The following is a 26339-nucleotide window of genomic DNA, read 5'->3' as shown; positions in this document are numbered from 1 at the left end:
TGCCAACAGATCCCAGCGGCAGTCGTTTAAGCACACAAAGACTCATGAACGGAGCATCGATGCCTGACTCACGATTCTTGTTGCCCTTCCCGTTATTCCAACGGTTGCCATAAAGCCACTTAAACGACTCCACAGTCTTAAAATCTCGGCAACCGTGAAGCTTGCAAGTTTCAACACGCTACCCACACTAATTTCGTTGAAGGTGGCCAACACAGGGTGATCCGCGCCTTCGTCATTGTCACTATCCGGCAAAATATCATGGTGCCGGCGAGCAATGCTTTAACACTGGCCTGTAGTTCCTGCAGCCGCAAAATGCTTGGCGAGCATTGCACTTCCTAGTAGCCTCTTCAGGGCGTGCGGAGCGAGAAGGCGTCGATCTTGAGGTTGAACAGGCCGAAGCAGTCGTGGGGCGTGGGGTGGTGCGAGTCATGAGGATTTTGAGAAAGGCACGTGTTGCTGCTCCAGACTGGGAACCAGTTTAGGTCCTTATCCAAGGCTTAATAAGGATTTTCGCTGTACATAGCGCCAACTAAGCCCCAGCTCGAAAATACAACAGTGCTGCCCCTTTCTCCGTTGCTGCTTCAGAATGGGCTCATAAAAGAGCCAATTTGAGGCTTTTGGCCAGCATTTTCATGTACCTCTCAGCGAGTGTTGAGTGGGTACTGTGGCATGGTGAAGGACTTAGTGGAGGGGCTACCCAGTCCTCCAAACCACACAACAATATCGCGACCACTCTCTTTGAGAAATAAAATAAAAATAATATTTATTACCTTTCAGGGGAATAAGTTAGCATCCATGCAGATGGATGCTAATTTTAGATGGTTATCTCAAAATTATGTACATCTAAAAAACTTTAACCCTTGCGCGAGCCTCTTGCCTAAAATGAACTCTACAAGACCGATCATTTATTTCTAAACGGACGTTATTTTCGCTACAATTTCACCGTACTCGTGTTGGACCATCTCTTGTAAAAAGTCATTGAAGATACTTTGGTGATACAATCAGTTACAAGAATAACCCTTGATTAAAATATGCCTAGATATTTACGAATTGTACTAATATGCTTTGTTGCACCAGATCAGTTGAGCTTTTGTATGAGGGTGAAAAAAATCGCCCTTTTAGAGACTGATTCATACAGTTCTTTCCACAGACCCCTCAAAGGGCAAAAACGCGCCCTTATACCGCGAAAGGGTTAACCCTTTCGTGAACGGGTATTTTTGACCTGGTTATATTATACTATACAAGCTAAGTCATTAAGGCGTCAGAGGGGGCATTTTGCCCCCTTTCATACAACTACGGTACTACAGCAAATCTTCCGCAAATCCTTTCAGTTCAAGTAGAAAGGGCGATTCCGTCTTGTGGTGGAGTGGTAGTCGCAAAATCGCGTTGCGATCCACTCGGACACACATGGGGTTGCTAAGGCTCACCTTGTGTACCCGTCGGCGGGGCTGGTTACACTCCTCTGGTGGACTTGAAGGGAAGCTTGGCCCGAGCTGGTTCCGTCTTGGCGAGACGAAGGATGGTGGGGTGGCGTAGCGTGGATACTGATAGGCCACTCAAAGTCTATACAAACTTGCATATTAATCTCACAGCGCACTTTCGACTGGAAACAGCATAGCTGCATGATGTAGGGAATCACTGAATATGTAGCTAGACACGTAGCGTGTAATGCGTCCAACTCCAATTACATAAGTAGGCATAGTGGCACACGGCTAGCGTGTGCCAAGTGTCATCATCTGATTGGCTGATAGTGGGGTGCCAGACCCACTTATTGACCAATCAGGTGCTGATCTGCATTTGAGTGGTTCACATGAGCTTCCCGATGATTCTTTACAAATATCAAGTCAGCCCATGGCTCCATACTAGTATCAATTAAACTCAGTTCGGATCTGACAATGCGTGCATCCCATCCGGATACCTACAACCAGTCGAAGTCCGCTCTTGGTGTGGCCCACACTACTGTGATGCAACGTCGTCACTTGAACCATCGCCGGTAATGCCAATTGGTAGAATAGACCAAGAAAGATCGCTGAAATGCTCCGACGATGGCTCCAGACCTGAGCCAATGGGTGTTGGAACATTGTCCAACACCACAGCTGGCATTGCAGCTGAAGCTTCTGCATCTGCTACGTCAAGAGTTTGCACTGCTGCTGACAAGCGATTATCGGTGGATCGTTCCTTCCGTGGTGGTGCCACTAACAAGTCGTCCTTGCGAAGTATTTTTGCTGGCTTGCATCTCTCTTATGGGAGTTTTTTTTTTTTTTTTTTTGCGGACTGGAGACGGCGGCAGTGAAAGCATTTGCTGCCGAGCCTCTTCTCGAACACGTAGCCAGTTAGCAAGTCCGAGTTCACCGCGGACTATTCCTCCTATATCGTTCTTCGTCAATCGTGCCAGCATGTTTGGTAGACACACCGGAAAGATACCACATGACCGAAAGCCATTGTGATCAGTCGTCTTGTTGGCGATAATTTGCCTCCAGTACTTTCCAAGGTTGTACAGGAACCATGTGGCGCTGCATGACCGCTATCCGCGTAACAATATTCTCCTCACATTGGGCTGGTAGTTTAGGAGCCGGTCCAGGCCGTTGGAGAACAAGTCCTCGCCCTTCTCGTCGAGCAGTGAAGTAGCGTTTAAGCGTCGTGCGTGAGATTGGCGAAGACGACTGCTGTCAGCGTTTTGCCAGCAAGCACCCGGTCAACTGATTCCGTTATCTGTTCTTCCGTAAAGCCGGCCTTCATCGTCTTCGGTGGTGGTGGTGGATAATATTTTGCAAGAAGGAGTGCAATGAATTTGTGGTCCATGAGTTGGTAAATAATTCAATCGACCAATAGTGTCAATTTTTCTAAAGATGAGTAAAAACAATTGGATGAAAATCGATTCTGGCCTATGATCTGGTATGGTCCATCAATTGGTAAATTATGTTACTAAGAAATACATGCAAGCCGCAGCGCGAAATCAGTTGACTATGACAGATTTTGTACTTGCATGCGTGGTGTGCGAACTTACCAGAACGGTATGTGGTATATATTAACCACATTAGTACAGTGTACGTGGACGTTGCTGCTTCCACAGGTTAATTTTGTTGCCCACACTAATTTAGTTTATAATCGGATCAATCCTGACTTTAAAATACGTAGTGGAGAAGCTACCGGTAATCTATTATCGCGGATATGCTATCGATAGAGGTTACTGATGTTTCGGAGAGCAGTGGCGTGATAGGACAGAATGTGCTTATGCAAGAGAAAAACTTGACCTTTTGGCAGGTAGTGGTGGCAGCCTCAATTTGTCCTTCTGTGGTAGCAATCTGGCCGCTCCCAGGGGACCTACTCTTCTAACAGTACGGCCAACGACACCAGTAAGCCTTCGTGCTCTTGTTAAACTCGATTTACCCACGTAGTTCACACGAATACACCGAAACCCGGACTGAAATCTGTATTAGGTCCGGGATACCTACAGAAAAACGATGATGGCCTGGACTAATTCACCAGATTACCCATGCTTCTGGGATATACGGGTCCACACTATAGCACTAATTTCGCAGGTGTCAGACTAAAAGACTAGAAGATAGGAGTATGGGGAGTGACATGAGTATACCAAGCGCCTAAGACAGCCTTTTCCGGCCCATATAATTGGGTCGCCAACTCATGTCAAGTAGCTCTGCGTGTAACAATGCTATTACTCTCAGTTCATAGCCAGCATGAAACGGCGAGCTAGGTAACAAAGATCCTCGTGAAATGTGATCTCAGTTTATATTGTAAGAATGTGAGTTTCACTAGCCGTGCATATCACTGCAGGTACTCGTTCTCTTGCTTGATGCTCTATAGTGCTCAACGTCAGAATCCGCTTCACCGAAGATCCGCCCTCGTAAAGACTATTGGCCAGTCCAAGCAGGGACGGATCAACAACCTTTCGGTTTTCAGCGTACCGTCGATAAAGTGATTGTGCGATGTTGTGATTGTGCGCTGTAAGGTTTTGCGAGACTTCAACACGATACACACCGTTATCGCAATCTTCGCGACTAATTTTTTTCACAATACGAGCGGTCACTATGGCCGGCATCCTATAGACCGGTAGCTTTGAAGTTTTCTTTGTTTTTTTCCTGCATAACAATGACAATAATATAAATCACACTATATTTTAAAGCGTACCAGGCTAATAAAATATCTAGTACCACGTACCACGATATCTAGGTTTTCCACCGTGAGTGCAAATGTAGGTGCGAGTGTAAATAGGTTTAGTTTTCTCCTTGTCGGTGCCACAATAGTATGGTAAAACACTAGGAACTCCAGATGTACAGCGTGTTCTGGTCTTCTTGTTCATAGCTTCCACCGTAACAGTGTCACGAATGCTGTCAAAAAAGTAGCACAATGAGACCTTACAATTATTACTGCTAAATAACAACTAGCTCACCGGAATGGCTGATACGTGTCCGAAGCGTACGTCTCAAAGTACTCCGAGAAAGCTTTCCAAGTGCCGAAGATAGTAGTACTTAGACCTGGGCATTCCACCAGTGACGTAGATCCAAAGATACCGGAGCCAGCAAAGCCCGCGCTTTCCTCCTCTGAAGCCGACGATTCACTTTCACCTTTGCTCCACTCACTGTCGGCATTATCGTCACCTATTCGACGTTTCTTCGCACCATTTCTTGGCACGAGCGACTGGCTGTTATATCCCACACAATTCCCATTAGCATTTACCGACTCCGCCAGAGGATCAACTGCGAGGAAACGCGGAAGAGCACCGAGTCAGGGATAATCCTTGAACCAAGGAAGAGCACGAAACCAAGGAAACATGACAGCGCGCAGAGTGGTGCGAGCACGACGGAAGAGCGTGAAATGAAGAACAGAAGAGCACGGAAACACGAAAGAGCTTCAAACCAAGGAAGAGGAGCATTTTTGCGGAAGTACGGAAGAGACTAGAGCGATGAGAGCACTGACAACAAAAGAACATCAAACGAGAAGAGACTGCAATACACCGACCTTGAAAGAATACACAACCATGGAGCACGATACCATGCTAGAATGGAGGACAGAACCACACGATGAGGCCGCCAAATCACAGAGATGCATGGAACCACGGAAGCCAACGACAGTACAGGCCACCGGAGGTCACGGAATATCACGAACCATTGAGGATAACAGACCACGGAAGAGGACTGAATCAATGCTGAGCACGAAATTACTGAAAAACACCGCCCACGGATGAGCATGCAGCGACGAGGGCGCAAACGAAAGAGGACGTGGGCCTCGGAAGATCATGATCCCTTGAAGACCACGGAACAGTAAAGGGTATGAAAGCAAAGGAAAAGTATGGAAACCCAGAATTGAAAGTAATCATCAACTCCGAACCGAGCTATGGAAGAGCACAAAACCAAGGGCTTAAGCTTGACTACCAGATCAAAAATGAATTATTGATCTGGTAGTCAGGAGTGTTTGCACAACTCTTAGTATTGTTAGAATATCACACCGTGCTAGCGTTGATGTTTAAGACTAGGCGAGCGCCGCCGCTTCGCGACGGAGGTGACATGGTTGGAGATGAGGTGGTCGCATCTCCATATATTTCTTGTTGTTGCATGCTTTAGATTCTGCTCTTGTACTTCGATGTTTCGGGTACGTTCGTGGCCCCGAGTACGTCGGTATGTTGTGTACACGAACTACTCTATAATCCGTAATTTCATGCGGTACCAGACACTTCCGTGGTTCTGCACTACTCCTTGGTCTCCATACTCTTCCGTGGTTCGTGCTCTTCCGTGTACTTTCCTGGATCTGTGTTCCGTGATTGTCCGTGCCCTTTCGTGGCTCCGTGCTTATGTGCTCTAGGTTGACCAGTGTAATTCATAGGCATTGTGTATTGTACCACTATCATGGCCCTCATTGAGAAATCATGCGTATAACTATACCAACACAGTAAATTTTATCTAAAAAGTGTGCAGTGTACTCTTCGAATACGTAGTGGTAGCTGTACAAGTAGGTACTAGATTGCTTTACCTAATACTAATAAGAAACGCTTCACTGTTTGTATGGGGGTATAGAAATTGTTTAAAAGTATTCAGTATTTTGTAGTCGATTAGGTGTCACTAATTGATGAGAAAAGAAGACTTAATAAGTGTCTTAAAAAGACAAAATGTAGTTTAAAAGAGTTCAGTAACGATATTATCCCACCGAAGCGAAGCGGAGGCGAGAAAGACATTTACAAGTGCGACCAAACATATCTATTCGCCGCATAGCGATTAATTTGGTTTTAAATAGACAAAAGGTAGTCTAAAAAGGGTTTGCGACCAAACATATATTACCCCCGCGTAGCGGTGGCGCTGGCTAGTTCGTGTCACATCAAGATTTTGTTACAGTTTTCTCAGTTGAAAGGTTGTTGTTTATTTCTTCTTTTCGTACAGGCGTTGCTGCAGATTTTATTTCGTTTTATGAAGCTGAGTTGGTGGAAATATGAAGAGTACGTATGGAGAAAATGACAGCTGAAGAATATGCGAGGGTACTGTGAGCCAAAAAAAAAAAATGACCGCTGCTGGAATGGCTTTTGTGGCATCAGGAAGAGTATCAGAATGAGATCTGAAGATGAATCTGTGGCAATTTCTGTCTCTATCGACGCCCGATTTGCACACAAGTAAGCCTACGTAGCGGATATTTAGGCGTTATTTAAACACTTTTTCAGTTGAGCAAATCCAACATGTGATGTAGGATATAAATGAAAACTGGAATAGTCGATGCCTCTGCAGCATGCTAGCTAAAATATTCAGAGTATTGGACGGCATAAAAAGCTAGGTTTTATAGAAACTAGTCTCTCAGTTGGTCCAGTTCCCACAGCTACACCGCAAATTCATGTTGGAGTAATACCGTAGTAACTTCGGGCGGAATTAGCATTACGCCAATTTCGGTTGGAGAATGTTACCGCCACACTCTGAATCATAGTCCCAACGCAAAAAAAATGTACTTGCATTCACAGTGTAAGTCGCAGACGACCTAGTGGATTCGTTGTGGCGGTTCATGCCACCACAGTTGTTAGGTTCAAAAATCAAGAAAAATACGTCAAATACGAATTTATATGCAATGGCGTCGATCAATGGCCTTCCGCACTTGCAGGAGCTTTGTCAACAACAAACAGAGTCATGGGGTCATCTGCAGAATAGTATGCAAGGCGGCGTGAATCACCGTCACCGCGCCCTTCTAGCTTCCCTGGTAACAACAGAACGGATGGGGTCGACAGGTCGCGGAACCGACGATGTAGGGATCTTGAGTTCTCCAGTAACGGGAGCACGTGATTGCGGAACTCGTCAAAGCCATAACTCTGCCAGAGTACCAAGCGCACCAGCCAGTCAGTATAACACCAAGACAACAACATACCCACATGGCCTTACCAGGAATTCCATTGTAAATTTCCCAATCCCGACCAACCCTCCACCTGGAACACGGTTCACGTAACCCTTCCAGCTCTTTGCACCTTCACCAGTACGTCAGCATCAACTTAATACTATTAAGACCCGTAAGTCGACAAATCAATGTCACCGCGGCTTGTACCGAATATGCTCACGTCAAAACTCCAGTCGCGGATGCCGTAGAACGGCAGCGAAAATGACTGGTAAGCAGCATTCCCTCGAGCTGCGTCCGCTACGAATACGAGGCGGTACTGCGAGACGTAGCAGCGTCCTTCGCCGCCGTAGAAGCAGCCACCTTGTCCAGGATAGCCGCTGGCAGCACCAACCTTAGCTTATAGCAGAAGAGAAGCACAGCGATCTGTACGTACTTGCCGCTCTCGACCGTGAGCTTCACGTGGTGAATCAGGAAGAAGAATTTCTCATACGGAGACACGAGATACGGCACGACTCCCTCGTGGAGCTGCACGTTGATGCTCATCGACAAAGAACACTCGTGGTGCGAACTTAAGAACATTAAGTTCGCACACTGTTTTTTGGCGCCAAAAAACTACGAAACAGTCGTCACTTTTGCGTTGTGGATCAAAGATGCCATTGGTGTCATACGAAGGAGTGGAGGTGGATCTCCCCGCGAATCTGGCAGGAATTCACTTCGAGTTTACAGCGGGGTCGCTCACGATCCATTGCCGCAACTTCACGGGGGACGTCGTGCTGTCCAAGCGTACGTTCGAGTAGCGTCACACCATCACTACGTGTTCCAACCTTTTTTTTTTTTTTTTTTTTTTTTTTTAAACTATTTTGTGAGCAGCTACAGGACAAAATTCAAATGCTAAAGCCTCCAGTCCCAGCAAGAAGCGTACTATCGACCTCAGTGCCAGTGACGATGATGACGACGAAGTAGATGCCAAGCGGCAGCGACCGGATTTTCTCAATGAGGCCGAGCAGACCTTACTGCTCGCTCAGTTGAACAGCCCACAGAGCCCCAGCAGTCAGAAACCGAAGAGCAAAGGAAAGAAGGCAAAGGAAGAAGTACAAACTAATACTGAGGAGGAGAAAACTGCTACGGAGCTGGCAACTGACGCGGTTGACGCGTCAGAAAGGACGACAACTGGTAAAGCGGGAAAGAAGACGTCAACGAAGAAAAGCAAGAAGAAGAGTAACAATACAAGAGAAGGAGTGGATGCCTTCTTTTCGCCTGAGCCAAAGCAGTCGACGTCGCGTAAGCCGACACCTGATTCCAACAAGAAGCGGAATAAAACACCCAAGTCTTCACCTGGTAAATCCATTAAGGATCTGATGACCGGACCTCTGAAACCCAAACCAGCAGGTACGGAATTGGGAATGCTTTCTGTGGCCTATTCTGACAAGTATTTTATAATGTTACAGCTGCTTTGAAGTGGGAAATAGTGGAGGCTTTGGGTACTGCTCCTCCTGAACGCTGGGGTCACACCGCTACCAAGATCTCAGAGGAGCGAGTGGTAGTATATGGTGGTACTGACGACGATGAATGCACACTGGGAGACTTGCACGTGTTTGACATGAAGACGCACCGCTGGTCGACTCCGCTTAACTGCGATACGAACACACGCACGTGGCACGACGCCGTGTATCTGTCTTCGAAGAATTTAGTTCTTGTGTTTGGGGGCGAGCGCAATGCGACTACTGAAGGAGAGCTCGATATCCTGTCAGACATCATGGTGCTAGACACAGAATGCTTTCTATGGTATCCGCCTGCTATTCAAGGATCTCCTCCTTCTGCTAGAAGCGGCCACACGTGCACTGCTGTTGGGAATGAAGTGGTGGTGTTTGGTGGTAGCGGAGGAAGAAACAGACAGAGCTCAGTGCACATTTTGGACAGTGGTAAGTTTGAAGATTTATGGAGTCTTGTGAGAAGTAGATAGCTAATTATCTGCTTGTTTGTGGCTGCAGATGACTGGAATTGGAAGGCTGTTAAAGTGGAAGGGAAGCCTCCCAGTGCTCGCACATACCACAGCGCAGTAGCCGTCGGTGATGACAAAATCGTCTACTTTGGAGGTAACGATTCTTCCAAAAGTTTCAACGCTGTGCATGTGCTGCAAAAGGTGGAGAAGAAAGGAAGTGGTGTTGTGTGGTCGTGGTTCCACCCGTGTGTAGTTGGGGTGCCTCCGCAAGAACGCACCGGCCACTCTGCGACGCTCTTGAGTGATGGCAAGATCCTCGTTTTCGGAGGTTGGGATCCTCAGCGCGATGACGCTAGTGCACCCACGAGTGTATTTAGTGATGCATTTCTGTTGGACACGAACACTTGGGAATGGCAACCTGCTGCTTATACAGATGAAGGAAGCGCCGACACTGCGTTGCGAGGGCGTGTGGGACACGGAGCTGTGCTGGACTGCAATGGAAATGTGCACATTTTCGGAGGCCAAAATGGGGTTGAACAAAGACTCAAAGACACTTGCACACTCACAGTTTCACAACAAGACAAACCAAAGGACTCGACTTCTAGCACTCTAGAGACGGTGTAAAAAACTCAGGTTATCATACCAATTGGTAATAAACGAATTGTAAAAAATGTTGTGAGTTTGATTCATTTCGTTGTTTGTTCCCTTGAGCTCTAAACGGGCAATTCACGTTGCTTCACGGTAAGTAGAAGAAAAAAAAAATCAAAGAGGGACAGCGTTGCTATTTTATTCCATGATGTCGTCGAGTTCAAGAGCGACGCTGTCAAGGAAGCTGTTCATATTTTCGTCGTCCATAGGTACGCTGGGGTCAGGACCAGAACTTGACGCTGGCGTGGCTTGGAGGACTAAATCATCTCGTTCGAGTTTTTCTTCCTTCAACGGGAGAATTGAAGAATCGACGTCTTTGTCGTCACCAGACATGGACTTGGATGCAGGAAGTATAACACTGGATGAAGCGGAATGCGTTGAAGTCGGAAGATGAGATGGAAATGGGAAGACGGGAGTGAGGGACGCTCCACTGGCGGGGCTGACTAAATGTTGCAAATTGCGGCTAGAACCAGTGGCGATATTGACGGGAGGAGGATGGAAGAGCGAGTTGAGTGGAGGCGGTACAAACGTCGGTGGAGGTGCTAATGGCATCGAGTCACCCTTACCAACCTCAGCAGATTTGTCGTGATCGAAACTCTGGTCATTTCCAACGGGACGAAAAACTGGACCACCGGGTAATAAAGCGTTAGTTGGGGAAGTGTAGTGCTGGATGAAGTTTTGCCGTCCAAGTGGTGGGATCATATTGTGCGGGTGATGTTCCATTAATGCATCAGTTGAGGGCAATGGCGATACTTTTCCACCTCCGTAGGGCATAGTATTGACGTTGTAGACATTGCCCTCTTGATGAGCCGAAGAAGACTGCATCAATGTATGTTGCTGAAGCTGCTGATGTGGAGATACTTGCGAGGGGTTAGGTGCTGGTGGCGTCGACTGCGCTGCAGCAGCAGCAGCCGACTTGTTCGCTTGGTTCATAAGCCACTTGCGCCGCGCAGCCGAGTTGAATCGATTCTTGACGGCGTTTTCTGTACGTCCAGGGAGCAGTTTGGCGATCTCACTCCATTTATTCCCCAACTTCTGTTGCCATCGAAATACCATATCATCTTCCTCTGGAGTCCACTGACCTTTTCGGATACGGGAGTCGAGATGATTGCACCAACGTTCGCGACACTGTTTGCCAATCCGTCCTGGCAAATGCAGTGCAAGGTCACACCAACGAATCTTACCGACTCCATAGCGCGTAATGAGACTAGTGAGGATACGATCTTCTTCAGGTGTCCAGGGTCCTTTGATCAAACCGGGTTTAAGAACTTTGTTCCAACGATGAAGACACTGGACATCTGTGCGTCCGTTCCCCAGCGTCTCGGCGATCATTTTCCAATTCTTGCCACCAAACCGAGCCACAGCTACTCGCAGTCGCTCGTCTTCATCACGAAGCCATTTTGTGGGCGTTTGAACCGCACTAGCTCCTTTACTTTGCGGTGTCTTAGCCAGTGATGCACGTGAGGGACTCTGATGATGTTGCTCTCGTGAAAAAAATCCTGTGTCTTTCTGGGTTTGAATGAGATGAGGGCGAACGTCCTGTGATTGACCGAACATTGCAACGTGGTGCACTTCCTGGTTACTTCGAGGGAAAATGGCAGTGCGATTGAGTCCGAACGAGCCGTGTGAAGGTGACGCAAATGGCTGATGAGATAGCCCTGTTAGCTCTGGAAGTCTGGGGGAATGTTGTTGATGGTGAGGATTCTGATGCATCGCACCGCGAATATCTGCCTCCAGCTCGTTGAACGACATCTTGAGTTCCGTATCTGCGTCTGTCATTGCAGCAGCATGACCCGATGCACTATGTTCCCTGTTATTGCTGCTGTCATCACTGAGACTGTCATCCAAATCATCGTTACTTGACACAGAAGTGCCATGCAACTTGAACCCACTGGGACCAAATGCCTGGACGAGAAATTCCTCGCGTGGGGAACATTCGCTGCCCGCTGTGCGATGAGAATGTGGAAGAAAAACACTGTGATCAAGACGTTTTCCAGCGAGCGGATCGTGATCAAGTTTCAGTCTGTGCTCGAAGGAATCCTGAGGATCTTGGGATGGTAAAGCTGTCGAGGAGAAGTGGCCACTGCTTTTATACTCGTGATCGTCTCCGGAGCTGGCATCTTGCCCACTAAACTCACTGTCAAAGTCGTGTTCGTCTTGATAATTGTTGTCCTGGCCATCGGAATGTTGACGATCCATGGGCTGAGATTGGTTGGAAGATGTCTGGGGGTACCTAGACTCGAATGATGAAGATGTCGATGAAACCAGTTGGAAGCCTCCACTCGAGCTATTTTCTGTAAGATAATAAAATGTAAAACAATGGTGATTGTGTAAAAAAATTATAGAAGACACGTACTCTCGCTAAATGTGGGAAGTTCAGGACGGCGCAATGCCCCAGGATAGGAAGCAGGAGGTGGCTGATATTCGTGTCGAGACGGTGACGATGGAGTCCCAAAGTTGGTGGCAGCGAAGTTGTTGTCACTGTTTAAACTGTGGTGGCGTTTACGATTCGGAGGAGCGCGTGCAGTATCAGAGCTATGAAGGAGCTCTTCCAGATCGTCGAGACCTGCACATGACAAGCTCCTCTTGGGAGACGGTCTAGAAGAAGAATGGCTTTGAGTCACTGTCGTAATATCAAAGAAAAAAACAACAAACACTTACTTGCTGAGTGTGGAACGTGGATGCATTTGTGGATGTTTGGGCGGGCTGGGACGTCACTCAGATATGGAAAGCTACTTGCAAGACGACGCAGTGCCACCAGCCATATCCTTGGCACTCGTCTGCGTTTTGTTTTTCGCTCTGGCAAAGTGGAGGTGATCAAACTCTCGTGTTCTCCTCGCTTGCGAATGCGCTTTGGACCTTGAAAAGAGGCTGTTGTCGCTTTTTCTCCATCGTCGCACAACTCCCAAAACAAACGAAGCATAAAGCAAAGGCAAAAAGACAAAAATAGTGGCGAAACAGCGGGCTCTTCAATTCAGATTTCTCCGCCAACCCAGCCAATCGCGCTGCAAAAAGGACCAAATTTGCCCGACAAGACGCATATACTGTCAATAGAGTCCAATGGCCAATGGTGTTCATGTCACGCCCATACTGAGTAGCAGTGTACTCAATTGTCATACACCGAGATCTACCAGTTGCCTTCAACCTTCCACCCACAAAATGTTCTGTCTTCAACCACCGATTTCATTTTTTTGCTGGATTTCTTGCGTGATATCCTTGGGTCTGGATTCCTATTCCTTGCCAGCCATTCACATGCTCTCCACATTGTGCTTATTCGCTGGGGATACCGACGGAGCGTAGCTTCTCTTCGAGCGTACGGAACTCCTTCTCGTTCACGGCGTTGAGCTCTTCGTCAACCCACTCCTCAATGCCACGCACCTCCGGGATGTAGTGCTTCAGCATGTTCTCCACGCCGTGCTTGAGCGTCACAGAGGAGCTGGGGCAGCCTGCACACGAGCCAGCAAGCTGGACCAAGACCATGCCCGTCTTCTCATCGAATCCCTTGTAGAAAATGTCGCCACCGTCGTCCTGCACCGAAGGACGGATACGCTGCTCCAGCAGCTCCTTGATCATGGCCACCACTTCGTCATCGTCCGGCAGGATCGTCGTGTCCTGCAAACAGCATGTCATTGTCAGCATCTAGAACATTCTCAACTATCTGGACTCATCTCACCGTGATGATAGGCTCATCAGACATGACTTGCTCGTCAGAAGCGAAGAAGTCCATGATCGTCGCGAAGATTTCAGCATTTAGAGCCTGTTATCAGTTACATTATTAGTGTTTCAAACTGTTCACTTAGCACCCAGCCAGTTGATCACGTACATCCCAGTCCTCGTCCTCCGTCTTAGTGACCGAGATGAAGTCTTTACCGAAGAACACGCGCGTCACGCCTTCGATCTGGAACAGCTTCTTGGCCAGTGGCGAGCGACGCACCTCCTCCGAGGAAGGTGTAAAGTCCTAGAATATCACAGACCGTTAGCCATCAAATAACCAGCTCTTCGTCGTATACAGCAGCGTACCACGCCCGTTGTAAAGCGGTCATCCAGCACTGTGCGCCCAGGCAGGAACTTGACGCTCAGCGGGTTTGGTGTTGGTTCGGTCTGGATGAACATGGAGCGCAGCGCGCCATTGCGAGCCAAGAACGGCGACGTGGCGCGCGTCTGCAGGGCGGCAGCGGCCCGCCCAGCCACAGGATGAGCGTGCACGAAGCGAGTGGCCGAGGATGCGGCGCTGCGACGCGCTAGAGCGCGCAGGAGCTGACGGCTACGAGGGAACATGAGCTCTTTGGGTGTGATCACGGAATGAAAAGTACCCATTTATTTGGGTGCGCTTTTTTTTCTTCAAAAAAGGCAAAATGTTTTTGTTAATCGAGATGTTAATGCAGCGAGAAATATTCTGGAGTTACTCAAGTGCAGGCATTTAGGACTGGGGAGACTTGCAGTTTTCGAGCGGTGACTGCGAGACCAAGATCGTGATTGGAAAGACCATTTCTTAGAAATATGCTGCACTCGAAGGGGGTGGGCTTTTTGTCTGGGCACATGGGGATCATATCCACTCACACGGTGTTGAGGAGCACAACTGCTCCGACACAAGAATCCGATACCAGATAGCTATTAACGAGTTTGCACTGATAAACTTGTGGAGCTAGCTTGGCTCTGTTTATTGTACACGGTTGCCATGTTCGTCCCAGAGCGGGATGTTGAGCATGTTGGGCCAGACGAAGTAGTCGTGGAGCAGGTCGTACAGAAAGGTGTGGAGCCTGATTGTAAAATACGACCATGTTAGCACGCAGTTGTTAAGTCAAGAGCGAAGTTGAAATGGACACACCATTCGGATACGAACGGGACGTTTGCAATGTTGATTTTGGCGGCGGTGAGCGAGAAGTCGAACAATGGCCGCCTGCAACCAGGAGGAAGGGTGAGTATGCGTGAAGTAAACACAGCTTTCAGAGGTAAGTCGGACTTACTCTGTGAAACACAAATTGAGACCCCCGAAGCACGGCCAGAATTCTGCCATTGGGTTTAGAGTGATACGTAAGGTGCCGACAAGGAGGAGCTCACGCAACGACAAGCAGACTGCTGCCCCTAAATTCGACACCATCTTGAGATCCGCGGCGAAGGTTTTCTTGTCCGTGAGAATACGAACCTCCACGTCCAGCGTCACTTCGTCCGTCAGCGTATTGGCGGAAATGTACTTGACACTAGCAATTTGCGGCGTCTGATTTCCCAGGTTTAACCGCACGAGTGACAGCGAACTCATGAATGCAGGTTTTTGCGCGTCTAGCGCTGGGTTTACGCTTCCAAGAACCGAATTCTATACAAGATACAAGTGTCAGTTTCGAGTACAGCTGTCACGGAAGTGACGATACGCTTACTTCGATAGCTTTCTTGAGATAAGGCCAGCCACTACAAGGAAACAAACAGCACAACCGAGTAAGCTGGACAACCCACCTTGCTAGTAATTCTGAATGCAAAAGGCTGCGTACGTGACAAATACTTTATTCAGCCACTCCACTCGATCCACGTCCGGATATCGCATCCAATTTGGAATCTGTCAAACACAGGTTAGCCGTATCGTGACTAATACAGGATAAATAGATGCTAACCTCAACATGAGCAATATCCTCTTTTGTTTCAGATCCCCCAAAGTGCATAACAACTTTTCGTTGCAGGCGATACCGTCGACGTGTCTTGAATCTAGCGTATCCCCACATATAAAGGAGAGTGCTAGCAGTGCCGATACCAAAGAGCACATGATATCTACTGGCGAGATACACCGCAACAGAAGAGAGAATCCAGGTTGAAAAGCACTGATGCTGGTTGTAGAAATGTGCAAGAGAACCGGCCAGTGCAATAGGAAGGAAGACGGATGCACCCAAGACTCCAGCGATAGTAGTCATGGTTAGCATAATTGTTAGCACGCGAAGCGCAACAGGCCCCGGATCATCCACCAGCTCAGCAGATGTGTCCCATTGGTTTGCTTCTGTTGGTAATGCTTCGCTGATGTCTCGCTTTGTAGTTGCAGGTTGTACAGGTACCACCTCTGCGAGGTTTCCAGTAGGAACAATGTCATTTTTGCTGGGAACTGCAGTCGAGGTCTTCGCTCGACTTGAACGGGAAAGAAACGAGGATATGGTCTCTATATTTTGGCTGGGTGCTGTCTCTGATGACACATCTGTGGCCGTTTTGGAAGATCTCTTGCCCTTGAAGCTAAGCCTTGGAGATGCAGTGGTTTCAATCGATGCTGAAGCATCTGTCGCTGTGCTGCTCATTGGACTTCGCGTTTGATGCTGCTTGTCATTTGAAGAAAAAATGGAGCCCCAGCGATTCGGTTGTCGCTCTGCACTCGAGCTGGATGAGCGGGTCGGTGTCATCATCGTCCGACCGGCCGAAGCAATTCGATTTGAAGATCCGATTGCAAGACGTTGTGTGAGTTTCTCTCGAGCAGTAGCAAACGCTGAGCTGGTTGTAGGGCTTATGACCGGGCTAGCAACATTTGATGCACACAAAGAATCTTCCTCAGAGACAGTAACGGAGGGGATAGCGTCCACTTTTACTCGCGATTCATCGTTCTCACTGTAGCTCCAAACAGGCTCAATCGACGACGACGCAGTTGAGGGACTTCGGAATAGTTCGCTGTCCAACGTGGTAGCTCGTTTAATAGCCCCGTGGATGCACTTAACCCAAAGCAGCATACGAGCTTGATTCTCCTCGAAGAATATGAAACCTTGGGGCTGCAAGCGGACAGTATTTTTCTTCTTCCATGTTCTAACCTCCACGCAGAAACACTTTTCCATCACAATGTTGGCGTTGTCCGATTCAAAACTCAGCACTGCATCTGCAAGAGATAACAAGTATATAAGCTCCGAGCGCGACTCATTACTGCAAAATACCAAACAAGACAATGGTCAGCAACATTAGCAATTTTACTTCAAGACTGCCAACGCACTTGTAAATTTCCAGTGTGTGCTTCGTGGTGTTCGCCACAACGTAGTGTGTCGATTTGGACATGAGAAAGCGCTGACGCTGCTTTTTCTTTTGATGCACGACCATGAACCCTTCGATGGAGTCATGGTCGAGCGACGAAGTGTTCCTGACTGCTGTGGGAATCCTCACTGACCGCTCTGTATTGTCCTCGCCCGTGTCCGTAGCAGCTTCACCGCAAAGACCGCTGGATGATGACCGCGACTCAGAGCAGGTGGACATCTCCACCGTGGACAACCGCGGGGAGAGCGACATTCGGACAGGAGAAATAAAACTGTGGCAGGCGTCACGAGGTTGGCCATTTGCCTCACGGAAACCGCCGCCCTTGGCGACTTTGTACACTTTAAAGATTGACAATTCCTTTGCAAAAATAGACAAATTCTTTTTGAGAAGTAGCTTTCTTGAGAATCGGCCATTATGAAACACAATACAAACTCTAAATGACTTGCTCCAAAAATGGCCGATTCTCATAAAAGCTGTTTTCTTTAGATTTTGTGAGCTTAAACGCAATATTATGTAATAAACACAACCATATGGCTCCAGTAGCTCCCCCTCATACAAAACCACGAAGAAGGCGAAGAGATACCGAACCACGTAAGCGGCGCTGCGCACGCCGCTCTCTCTCTGACTCGCACTTCACATTGGACGCCATGGACGACACAGCACAACGCAGTCTTCTGCTGTGGGTAAGTCGCATTCCATATATGCTCTATTATATTTCTCCCGGCGACCGATCCTCCACCCCAGATTCAAATATTTACACCACGATGGGGGATCCAAGCGTTAAATAAGCGTCAACAAGTGCTAATATATGCATGCTGCTCTGCCTTTAAATCCAGGTTCAGAGCTTCCACGAGAAGCTGGCGACGGACGTGCAGATCTCGAGCTTGGAAGATCTATGCGACGGCGTCTTCCTCTCCAAAATCATGCACCACATGTGCGTCCTGTATCAGCAATAAAATCTCTTGGCAGGCAAACCGACTGATTTAATTTACCTTTCCATTCCTTAGCGACGCGGAGTACGTCAACTTGGAGCAGATCAATGAACAACCAGGAGGCAACTGGGCGCTCAAGTCCAACAATCTCAAGACGCTGCTGCGAGCCGTGGAGTTATTTTACACAGACGAACTGGGTCAGATCTGCCATGCAGACGAGCTAGTAGACCCGCTACTAATCGCCAAGGAGAATGACGTGCACGAGGTCTCCAAGCTGACAGAATTACTTCTGGGCTGTGCCGTCCAGTGTCCAAATAAGTCCGAGTACATCCACCCCATCATGCAGATGGGTCCATCCGAACAGGCCAGTTTAATGCACGCGATCGAGAATCTCATGCATCGTTTCCAGCCCACATCTCCTGGCGGAGTATCAAACGCTAGTCGCCGGAACTCGATGGCTCACGGCGCGTCCTTCGATGAAATAGCGTCCCCTTCGTCCTCAGCTTCTGTATCTGCTATAGCCACTGGCGGCTCGAATGAAGCGCTGGCTGCACAATTGGCCCAGGCACTGGAGCGAAGTTCGTCCATGGAGCTCCGATATCTGGATATGGAACGCGAGAAGCGCGAACTGACGGAGCGCTTCGAACGAACCTTGACGGAGCATAGAGAGCTGGCTGATAAATACTCAGCGCTGGAAAGCGAGCGCGACCAGCTGCGCAGCGAGCGCCAGAACACTCTGACTCGAGACAATAAGAAGATCCAACAGATTGTGGATAATGAAGTCCACGCTCTGCAGATGCAGATGGAGGAGAAAGATCTGGAACTGAATCGAGTCAAACGCGAGTCTGGAGAACGTTTGATGATGCTGGAGAACGAAGTGCGTCGTCAGGCTGATGAGCTGGACATCTCACGTTCCAAGCTGGGGACGCTGAACAAACTGGAAGCGAGCGTGACCAAGTACAAGAAGAAACTGGAGGAGATGAACTCGCTGCGTGGTCAGGTGCGTGAGCTCGAGACTCTCAACGCTCAGTATCTGGACAAAGTGGTGGACTTGGAGAGTACCATCAAGACGATGCCTGGGCTGAAGAGTCTAGTGGAGAAATACAAGAACCAGGTTGTGGAATTAGAGACCGCCAACGTACAGGCCAGTTCCAATCTCAACGTTAAGGAACAGAAGATTCGGAGACTGCAAGAAGAGCTGGACAGTGCGCTGGGTGGCAAGGAGTTCCTCGAGTCTCAAGTGGAGGAGCTGCGTACGCAACTGTCAAGTATGCAATACCGGGAAAGCACCGACGACGCCATGGCTGCTGGTGAGAGCAGTGCAGTGAACGGAGGAGGCTTGAGTGCCGACATGTTACTCGGTCGCGACTCTGTCAGTGGCTTGAAGGAGCGTGTGGCTCGACTCGAGCGTGAGAATGCTGAGCTCAAGAGCGGCAACGCTGACGCTGGACAGGCAGAACTGGCGAACGATCTGGATATGGCAATCAAGGCGAAAGAATCACTTCAAGTCTCTCTCTTCCAGATGCAGAAACAGAACGATCAACTCTCGGAGGATCTGCGTAACACTCGGATCCAGAATGAACAGCAGCAACAAATGCTGGCTCAGCTCCAGCAGACTCACGCCCAGACACAGCCTCAACAGCAAGTACAAGCCCAGTGGCAGAACGCCCCGGGTGGACCGGAACCCATGCAGGTTTCGAACGATATTACAGTCAGAGAGGGCGCCGCAGCAGCAGGGACAGCGGGCTTTGCGACTCCAGCCGCGCTCGAAGCTGGCGTTGCGATGGGACCGGGTGGAGCCATGCAGGCGCCTGTGCCTACGCCTGGTTCTGTCGTGGTAACGAGCAGCAACAATGCGCTGTCGTCGGCCCAGATTGCTGAATACCAGGACAAGCTGGAGAAACTGGTACGACGTGGTAGTGAACGCTTGGTGAGGATTTTTTTGCTCACGTATTGGTGTTGATACTCAGGAAATTGAGGCGGAAGCGGTGGACTCGCTGCGTGCCACGGTGACGGAGCTGACGAAGCGTCTGAAGGAGAAGGAATCCGTCATCAACGAGCTCTCGGAGCAGCGCGCGAAGCTCGAGAACTACACGAAGAAGACGCTGCATGCGGTGCAGACCAAGTATATGGTGGCTGTGAGCTCGCACCGCAATCAGATCAACGAGAAGCAGGAGCGTGTGGACTTTTTAGAGAAAAAGATGAAGGAGATCCGCGCTTCTTACTCTCGCGAACAGGCTCTCATGATGTCGTCCTTCTACGAGGTACACAAACGTGGGTTTAGTTTTTGTTAGATGGACCCTTCTGACTTGTTGTTCATGACCAGATTGGGACGGAAATGCAGCGTCGTACGATGATGCCCCAGGGTCCAGTGACAGGGGCTCCAGGCGCTGGGTCTTGGCTTGCTAACAAGAGGACAGAAGAACGAGCCAAAAGGCGACAAGGAGCATGAGCTGAACACGCTCCGAGGGTTGAAAGTCGCCTCCAATGTCACTCATAACGGAAACAGGGGACGCACCGTCGATATTACAGAAAGAGGGAACAAGATGGAGATATATCAACCTTGAAATGAAGAGATTTGTGTCATGTAATGGGCTGATTCTCAAGTGTTTTTCTGGTCTGGTCTTGCAGTTAGTCGACTACGTTAACGCCAAGATTGACGAGGGCGCGTGTAGCTTGCTGGCATATCCGATCATTAGTGGAACGTACGAGTGATTGCAGAGCCTCGACGCCTCCCAACTCCACAATGGCTTGTTTGTTCTCCGCTGTAACAACAAATACCTGATAAATCATTGAGGTTCATAACTTCACCGTTGTTTTCAACGTACGATTGACCGATAAGTTGCGTAGTGCACGAGCCACTTGGGACTGAAGCTCGACGGATTCAGAGTGCGCACCGTCGATAATTGGCTTTAAACCTCCTTTACGTGCGATCTCGACCTCATTGGCGTCTAGAATTCAATAAGTTAGAACCACACTACTTCAGACAAACCACATCTTCTGGTCACTACCGTTGACAGCCAGATTGGCCAGTGCTGCGATGGCCTCGACGGCTACACCGATCTGGCGGGAGCTGGCCAAGTCAATGAGCGGTTTAATGCCGCCAGCCTTAGCGATCCTCTCCTTGTTGTCCACTATCAACACAACTAACCTTAGCATACTGGATATGTCAATTCAAAACAGTGCGACCGTACCGTTCACACCGAGGTTGGCAAGCGCCTTCGCGGCCTGCCGCTGCACGTGCTCGTTCGTACTGCTCAATAGATCAATCAGCATGTCGATACCTCCTTCCGTGGCCATTTTGGACTGGTTCTCAGCTGTACAGCGAGTTAAAGCAGTCAATATATCGCACTATCCCAGTACTCAACCGAGCGATTCTTACAGTTGACTGAGAGATTGGCAAGTGCGTGGGCTGCTAGACGCTGCACTTCCGTGTCCTTCGACTTGGTCAGTGGCAGCAGCAGCTGCAGTCCGTCCAGCTCCACAATCTGCACCTGTCGGTCGGCTACACGATCCAGTTAGCCTTAATGTTGCCGCATCAGACACTGTAGCAACAACCACGTACGCTTAACTGCTTCATTTGCCAGCTTCTCGGCGACTTCTCGCTGCAGCGCCGTATCGGCCGAACGCGCGTAGACGATGAGTCGCTGCAGATTCACACGCAGAGCCTCGGTAAAGGCCTCGTCTGGACAAAGGAATTATGAGCTTGGACTTGGAAGTTCTACGTCAATTTCTCTATCACCCACCGTCATTCTCGTCGAACGTGAACTCGTCCTTGCTGCCTTTAGCACCCTTAGCGCCGGCGTTCCCCATTCCTAGCTGCAGGTATGGCAAGAGTCGTCGCCGGATACGAAAAACTCCAAGTGGCGTTGGAGCAACACTCGTGCAACATGTAAAACACAAAATGGCTACATTTACGTGCAGTTAAATTTAAAATGTCCCTGTTCATAACTGTAAGTGACACGGATCTGTTCGAAGCGGTAGCAGTCCATTTGATCCGGGCAGGTTGCTCAGTTGATCAATTGATGCCGGGAATGGAGTGCCGACTTCAGATCTGGGCTTGGCGTCTTTCATAGTGGTTGAAAGTCTCAGATTGAGGGCTGAAAACACGCCGCTGGACCGCTGAGACCAACGCAAAGCCCCGTGGGACGAAGTTGATCTTCGATGCTCGTGTTTTTGAAGTGTTACAAAGACTTTGTAGTGTCCTGCACTCGCAGCGAGACGTTCAGCGTTCCATCCGAAGGCGTCACGGATCGAGGTTTCGGCGCCGTGCTCGAGGAGCACGCGCACGAGCTTGGTGTCTCCATTGGCGGCTGCTCGCATTAGTGGCGTCTTACCAGAGTTGTCTAAAGCATTCACATACGCTCCGCGCTCCAGGAGCAAACGAGCGATCATGCGCTGCCCCCACGACGCGGCAAAATGGAGCGCAGTGGCCCCGTAGCCGTTGCGAATGTCAGTCGACGCGTTATTCTCCAGCAGGAAGCGCACCTTCTTGACGTCGCCATCTCGGGCGGCGAACATCAGCATTGTGTAGCCATATGTGTCGGTCGCATCGACGTCTTGGTCCAGGACAAGCTGTCGATCGGATTTATGCGCTCGACCACACGAAGCCGCTCGCCCCGCTGTCATGGGTCTATTCGAGTTCCCCATCACGTAGTCGCCCGTCGATTGCAAGAATGAACCTGTGAGGGAGACTCCTCATCTGATGAATCCATTCAAAACGTAACGCGACGACTGGTGGACAGTGAATTGACCGAGTATGTAACTTCAGACCAACCTGTGCGTTGGACGTTCGCAGGGGCAAAAAATGCCTGTGCGATAGCTTCTAGTATATTTATTACTTATCGTTTTCTCCATGCTATCGGCAAGAGCCAACGCAAGGTCTTGGGGAACGTGAGCATATATGCATGACTGAAGCATATCCAAGTTGAAGTTGTTAATCATATGGCTACATTTGCCGTCGCCGTTCTCTGATTGGTTGTTACAGTTTCCTTGAGAACAACTCAATGACGCTGGACTTGGAGACGCTTGCGGGCGTCTCGGCGGCCGTGCACGCCGCCTTTCCTGCGTTAATAGCGATCCCACAGCTTGTCGAGGAAATCAGCACCTTGCTAGACTATTCAGCGCTCTGGACTCTCGAAGACGCGAGCTCCATCGGTGATCTGCGACTTGTGAAGCGCGTGGCCGCCCACGATCAGCGCCGCTTGCATGTCGTGGACCCTCCACCGTCGGATCTGGCGCGTCGAGCGTCGTTTACAGCTGCGGTAGCTGAAGCAGCGGAGGAGGGACATCTTACAGTCTTCCAATGGCTCGTGACGCACTACTCCGCGAGCAATTGGGACGTGACAGATGCCATTGTCCGCGCATCCCGACACGGTCACTTGGATATACTACAGTGGGCACAGAGCCACACGGAACTCGCGACGTTCCGCTGGACAACCAAAATGATGGTCGTGGCGGCCATCGAAGGACATTTTGACATTGTACGTTGGCTGCACGAACATTCATCAGCGCCTGGGTCTCCACACGTCATGGACTGCGCTGCAGAGGCTCTCGATCTGCCCATGGTCGTGTGGCTCCATGCAAATAGGACCGAGGGTTGCACTCCATACGCCATGGATAATGCAGCGCGCAAAGGCAGCTTGGAGATTGTGCAGTGGCTGCATACCCACAGAACGGAAGGATGCACGACCGGAGCGATGGACGGAGCTGCTATGAATGGCCATCTCCAAGTGCTCCAGTGGTTGCATGTGAACCGCCATGAAGGATGCACAGCTTCAGCGTTACATTGTGCTGCAGTAAATGGTCATGCAGACACCGTACACTGGCTGGACGAGAACGTTACAGTGGGAGATCGACGCCGAGCGTTCGCGTCTGCTGTGCGCTGGGGACATCTCGATGTGGTCAAGGCACTAGCTAAATATTGCTCTGTCAATGCGAGCGTGGACACATCGAGGGAACTCACAGCTGCGCGTCGTCGTGCTGAAGCGGAGATGCGCGTACCAAACACTTCAAGCTTGTTACGAGCCAGGAGAGAGCGCATTTTGTACTCGCAACGGATTCTGGACGGCCCCGCCGAGGAAAATGCCGTGTGGTACGGACGTCTAGAGGTGTTGCAGTTCCTCTTCTCGAATGGAATGGTGTCCAAAAATGGTCGTTCGCGAGCAGAGTTGGCGGCTACCGCGACGGCGCGAGGCCACGCACATGTAGCAAAGTGGCTCCTAGACTTTACGACTGTTACCTGAGTTTCTGTATACAGCAATAATGTATACAAGATATACATCTAATACTCGAACATATAAAACTTGAGATTTGAACCGTCTATTTTTATAGCTTAGCCTAAAAAGCACGAGTCAGGCTCTCGCAGTGATGGTGATGTCTGTGCTCGACTTGGCCGTCCCTGGAGCGGGTACGCTGGCGGAGGCGCTCACTACGATCTATAAGCTGTGTGGTGAGATGAGCGAGAGGAAGAATGTGTGTGGGCATCTGCACTCTGGACTAATGTGCATCATGGACGGACTGGAAACGAAGCAAGACGACGATCAGTTTCCATCGAAAGAATCGCTGGATAAGTTTGTGACGGTAGTGCTGAAATTACTACGTTATTTGGATCAGTGTAAAGGAAAAGAGCTTGTTTATCGAGTTCTGGAGTGTGGTAAGATGACAGTTGAGACGCGGCAGGTTTATGAGGATATCGCAGAGCTGTTTGAGTTGTTTGACGTTGTAATGGTCAATTGGAGCGAGCAGTGGGAGCACGATCTTCGTGTCCAGAGAGACGTATTGATTGCGTCAGTTAGGGACAATGAGGTGCTTCTTCGCGATCTACAGAGCTCGCGAGCTCAAGTGGATGCATTGTTATCGCTGAAGTTCGAACTGGAGCAGCGAATAGCTCAACATGACAAGAAAATTGTGGAATGTATTAAGTCAATGATAGCGACGATCACTTAGGCTTCGAAGATAGAAGTAGGTGACGTACCGCCTTGGTTTATTCCTTCATATGTGAAGTTTCAACCGAAAAAGTCGTTCGATATTGGACTGTATGGATCGGTACATCGTGGAATGTGGGGGTTGAACGCCTATTTATTGACGACATGGAAATGGACGAGCGTATGAGGATCAAGGTAGAGAAAGAGTTCCACTCATTACATAAACTTAGCCACCCCAACATTGTCAAAATGCTTGGAGCCTCACATGTCAGTTCGCCGCCGTCTATCGTCTACGAAGACGCAGCGAATGGAAACCTCGAATTGTTTCTCGCTAAGTCGAATAACAAGCACAGCATGTGGCAACTGTTATTTGAAGCAGCTCTGGGTCTTAATTACCTTCACAAGGAGGGCGTCATTCATAGAAATTTCAAGTTAGGCTATATCCACATCGGTAATGACGGACAAGCGAAGCTATCGGACTACGGTCTGAGTATGCTACGAATTTGCTCAATGGTCTATTCGAATAAGCCGGTGCTTGGTGGATTGAGATGGTTAGCACCCTAGTGTCTATCGAGTCGACCAACCTTCGCGTCGGATGTTTACTCGCTCGCAATGTGCATGATTGAAGCTGCAACTGGAAAGGTTCCCTTTGCATTTCTAAGTGACGACGACGTCCGCGATAGTGTGAGGAAGGGAAACATCCTTGCTCAACCGGAAGAGATGAATGATGACGCGTGGGAACCGACCTCCGTTACAACAAGTAATCGACAAATTGAAGGAATTTGCTGATGCTGAAGCAGAGGAAAACTACTGCAATCATTGCTCCTCTATGGTCGCAGCTGGCTCTCGGTTTTGCTCTCAACGTGGCACCCAAGTCGGTGACAATACACCTCCCGACACAGCACCAGACGACTCGTATTCAACAGAAAGCGCTCGTTCCCCTCCATCTCGACCCGATCCGCAGGAATCCTTGGAAATATCCGACGACGACGACGACGACGCAAAGAGCGGTGACATCCCCATTCCAGTGTTGCTTGATTCCATTCAGGGCGGCAATAATGCCAATTGCGAGCAAGCATTGTTCCGACTCCTCCAACTGTGTATTGACGAAGACCCTCGCAAGAATCTGTGTGATCTCAATGGAGTTCCAGTTCTGGTTGATGCAGTCAAGACTTGCTACTCGTACTTTGGCTAGCTCTGTGCGCTTAAATGTTTAAGTTGGATCGCAATTTTGGACTGCAGATTTCCACGTCAAGAGTACGAAGAGCTTAAAAAGAGTGTGCGAGCTGTCGCCACAAAAGATAAACTCAGAGCAGTCATGTGGTGAAGCGACAGTTGGCTTTTGCGAACAAGAAGCTGGTTGATGGGAAGTGACCCGATCCAGCCCTGAGACTCGTAGTCGACGACGGTGCATCAGTGATTACGTCATCAGTAGTGAGGATTACGTAATCATCAGAGTGGATCGACATGATGCAATCATTTGGATACACGATCTACTGCCAAGGACTCGATCCACTGATGACACATCATCTGATTTGTACCCACGGTAAGTACCACGCGACCAGGCTACAGAGGGGATAG

At 49.3% G+C, this 26339-nt stretch overlaps 13 protein-coding genes across 14 annotated transcripts; 6 read left to right on the top strand and 7 right to left on the bottom strand.

Moving 5' to 3' along the window:
• Positions 1 to 4047: 4047 nt before the first annotated feature.
• On the bottom strand, positions 4048 to 5016 carry PPTG_06501 (hypothetical protein; the record flags this gene model as incomplete). The annotated part of the gene is made up of 5 exons (XM_008900428.1): positions 4048 to 4100; positions 4180 to 4349; positions 4412 to 4663; positions 4699 to 4916; positions 4981 to 5016. The coding sequence occupies 5 exons, from the start codon at positions 5014 to 5016 to the stop codon at positions 4048 to 4050; spliced, it is 729 nt and encodes a 242-aa protein (XP_008898676.1).
• A 1498-nt stretch (positions 5017 to 6514) lies between these two features.
• Positions 6515 to 8132, bottom strand: PPTG_06500 (hypothetical protein). The gene is made up of 4 exons (XM_008900427.1): positions 7757 to 8132; positions 7531 to 7700; positions 7371 to 7453; positions 6515 to 7300 (listed from the first exon to the last, which is right to left on the bottom strand). Exons 1-4 carry the CDS (start codon positions 7900 to 7902, stop codon positions 7073 to 7075), a joined length of 627 nt encoding a protein of 208 aa, XP_008898675.1. The 5' UTR covers positions 7903 to 8132; the 3' UTR covers positions 6515 to 7072.
• PPTG_06499 (hypothetical protein) lies at positions 7764 to 9936 on the top strand. The gene is made up of 4 exons (XM_008900426.1): positions 7764 to 8106; positions 8194 to 8712; positions 8772 to 9245; positions 9315 to 9936. The coding sequence occupies exons 1-4, from the start codon at positions 7974 to 7976 to the stop codon at positions 9887 to 9889; spliced, it is 1701 nt and encodes a 566-aa protein (XP_008898674.1). The 5' UTR covers positions 7764 to 7973; the 3' UTR covers positions 9890 to 9936.
• A 115-nt stretch (positions 9937 to 10051) lies between these two features.
• PPTG_06498 (hypothetical protein) lies at positions 10052 to 12600 on the bottom strand (the record flags this gene model as incomplete). The annotated part of the gene is made up of 3 exons (XM_008900425.1): positions 10052 to 12207; positions 12270 to 12511; positions 12575 to 12600. 3 exons carry the CDS (start codon positions 12598 to 12600, stop codon positions 10052 to 10054), a joined length of 2424 nt encoding a protein of 807 aa, XP_008898673.1.
• A 583-nt stretch (positions 12601 to 13183) lies between these two features.
• PPTG_06497 (hypothetical protein) lies at positions 13184 to 14230 on the bottom strand (the record flags this gene model as incomplete). The annotated part of the gene is made up of 4 exons (XM_008900424.1): positions 13184 to 13525; positions 13587 to 13670; positions 13737 to 13871; positions 13934 to 14230. 4 exons carry the CDS (start codon positions 14228 to 14230, stop codon positions 13184 to 13186), a joined length of 858 nt encoding a protein of 285 aa, XP_008898672.1.
• Positions 14231 to 14261: 31 nt separating this feature from the next.
• On the bottom strand, positions 14262 to 17271 carry PPTG_06496 (hypothetical protein). The gene is made up of 7 exons (XM_008900423.1): positions 16863 to 17271; positions 15520 to 16795; positions 15400 to 15464; positions 15289 to 15319; positions 14881 to 15227; positions 14742 to 14813; positions 14262 to 14673 (listed from the first exon to the last, which is right to left on the bottom strand). The coding sequence occupies exons 1-7, from the start codon at positions 17150 to 17152 to the stop codon at positions 14574 to 14576; spliced, it is 2181 nt and encodes a 726-aa protein (XP_008898671.1). The 5' UTR covers positions 17153 to 17271; the 3' UTR covers positions 14262 to 14573.
• A 161-nt stretch (positions 17272 to 17432) lies between these two features.
• Positions 17433 to 20625, top strand: PPTG_06495. Of its 2 annotated transcripts, XM_008900422.1 has the most exons (5): positions 17433 to 17583; positions 17737 to 17834; positions 17908 to 19738; positions 19803 to 20096; positions 20159 to 20625. In XM_008900422.1, the coding sequence occupies exons 1-5, from the start codon at positions 17548 to 17550 to the stop codon at positions 20282 to 20284; spliced, it is 2385 nt and encodes a 794-aa protein (XP_008898670.1). In that variant the 5' UTR covers positions 17433 to 17547; the 3' UTR covers positions 20285 to 20625. The 2 variants fall into 2 exon arrangements, with proteins under 2 accessions (XP_008898670.1, XP_008898669.1); XM_008900421.1 differs by having other exon boundaries at positions 17908 to 20096.
• On the bottom strand, positions 20464 to 21645 carry PPTG_06494 (hypothetical protein; the record flags this gene model as incomplete). The annotated part of the gene is made up of 7 exons (XM_008900420.1): positions 20464 to 20597; positions 20661 to 20783; positions 20844 to 20966; positions 21027 to 21149; positions 21215 to 21337; positions 21398 to 21517; positions 21579 to 21645. The coding sequence occupies 7 exons, from the start codon at positions 21643 to 21645 to the stop codon at positions 20464 to 20466; spliced, it is 813 nt and encodes a 270-aa protein (XP_008898668.1).
• Positions 21646 to 21777: 132 nt separating this feature from the next.
• Positions 21778 to 22461, bottom strand: PPTG_06493 (hypothetical protein; the record flags this gene model as incomplete). Its single annotated transcript, XM_008900419.1, has 1 exon — positions 21778 to 22461. One exon carries the CDS (start codon positions 22459 to 22461, stop codon positions 21778 to 21780), a length of 684 nt encoding a protein of 227 aa, XP_008898667.1.
• Positions 21794 to 24156, top strand: PPTG_06492 (hypothetical protein). Its single transcript, XM_008900418.1, has one exon. The coding sequence runs from the start codon at positions 22839 to 22841 to the stop codon at positions 24075 to 24077; it is 1239 nt and encodes a 412-aa protein (XP_008898666.1). The 5' UTR covers positions 21794 to 22838; the 3' UTR covers positions 24078 to 24156.
• PPTG_06491 (hypothetical protein) lies at positions 24149 to 24847 on the top strand. The gene has a single exon (XM_008900417.1). The coding sequence runs from the start codon at positions 24202 to 24204 to the stop codon at positions 24778 to 24780; it is 579 nt and encodes a 192-aa protein (XP_008898665.1). The 5' UTR covers positions 24149 to 24201; the 3' UTR covers positions 24781 to 24847.
• Positions 24848 to 24923: 76 nt separating this feature from the next.
• On the top strand, positions 24924 to 25322 carry PPTG_06490 (hypothetical protein; the record flags this gene model as incomplete). The annotated part of the gene is made up of 1 exon (XM_008900416.1): positions 24924 to 25322. One exon carries the CDS (start codon positions 24924 to 24926, stop codon positions 25320 to 25322), a length of 399 nt encoding a protein of 132 aa, XP_008898664.1.
• A 48-nt stretch (positions 25323 to 25370) lies between these two features.
• PPTG_06489 (hypothetical protein) lies at positions 25371 to 25953 on the top strand (the record flags this gene model as incomplete). Its single annotated transcript, XM_008900415.1, has 2 exons — positions 25371 to 25518; positions 25598 to 25953. The coding sequence occupies 2 exons, from the start codon at positions 25371 to 25373 to the stop codon at positions 25951 to 25953; spliced, it is 504 nt and encodes a 167-aa protein (XP_008898663.1).
• Positions 25954 to 26339: the final 386 nt, after the last annotated feature.

Source organism: Phytophthora parasitica (assembly GCF_000247585.1).
Source record: "Phytophthora parasitica INRA-310 unplaced genomic scaffold supercont2.9, whole genome shotgun sequence".
Classification (NCBI taxonomy): domain Eukaryota; phylum Oomycota; class Peronosporomycetes; order Peronosporales; family Peronosporaceae; genus Phytophthora; species Phytophthora nicotianae.
Note: the sequence above shows the minus strand (reverse complement) of the source record. Positions and strands in the feature narration are given on the sequence as shown.

Excerpts from the sequence above, each read along its gene's own strand:
- PPTG_06499 (XM_008900426.1), top strand. The coding sequence starts at position 7,974 with ATGCCATTGGTGTCATACGAAGGAGTGGAGGTGGATCTCCCCGCGAAT. Across the intron at positions 8,107-8,193 it reads GGACGTCGTGCTGTCCAAGC|CTACAGGACAAAATTCAAAT; the intron begins GTACGTTCGAGT and ends TTTTGTGAGCAG. Across the intron at positions 9,246-9,314 it reads AGTGCACATTTTGGACAGTG|ATGACTGGAATTGGAAGGCT; the intron begins GTAAGTTTGAAG and ends TTGTGGCTGCAG.
- PPTG_06492 (XM_008900418.1), top strand. The coding sequence starts at position 22,839 with ATGACGCTGGACTTGGAGACGCTTGCGGGCGTCTCGGCGGCCGTGCAC.
- PPTG_06496 (XM_008900423.1), bottom strand. The coding sequence starts at position 17,152 with ATGTCGCTCTCCCCGCGGTTGTCCACGGTGGAGATGTCCACCTGCTCT. Across the intron at positions 15,465-15,519 it reads AGGATATTGCTCATGTTGAG|ATTCCAAATTGGATGCGATA; the intron begins GTTAGCATCTAT and ends TGTGTTTGACAG. Across the intron at positions 14,814-14,880 it reads CTCAATTTGTGTTTCACAGA|GCGGCCATTGTTCGACTTCT; the intron begins GTAAGTCCGACT and ends TCCTGGTTGCAG.
- PPTG_06495 (XM_008900422.1), top strand. The coding sequence starts at position 17,548 with ATGGACGACACAGCACAACGCAGTCTTCTGCTGTGG. Across the intron at positions 17,584-17,736 it reads AACGCAGTCTTCTGCTGTGG|GTTCAGAGCTTCCACGAGAA; the intron begins GTAAGTCGCATT and ends CTTTAAATCCAG. Across the intron at positions 17,835-17,907 it reads TCCAAAATCATGCACCACAT|CGACGCGGAGTACGTCAACT; the intron begins GTGCGTCCTGTA and ends TCCATTCCTTAG.
- PPTG_06500 (XM_008900427.1), bottom strand. The coding sequence starts at position 7,902 with ATGTTCTTAAGTTCGCACCACGAGTGTTCTTTGTCGATGAGCATCAAC. Across the intron at positions 7,454-7,530 it reads TTTTGACGTGAGCATATTCG|GTGCAAAGAGCTGGAAGGGT; the intron begins GTACAAGCCGCG and ends GTACTGGTGAAG. Across the intron at positions 7,301-7,370 it reads AATTTACAATGGAATTCCTG|AGTTATGGCTTTGACGAGTT; the intron begins GTAAGGCCATGT and ends GTACTCTGGCAG.
- PPTG_06491 (XM_008900417.1), top strand. The coding sequence starts at position 24,202 with ATGGTGATGTCTGTGCTCGACTTGGCCGTCCCTGGAGCGGGTACGCTG.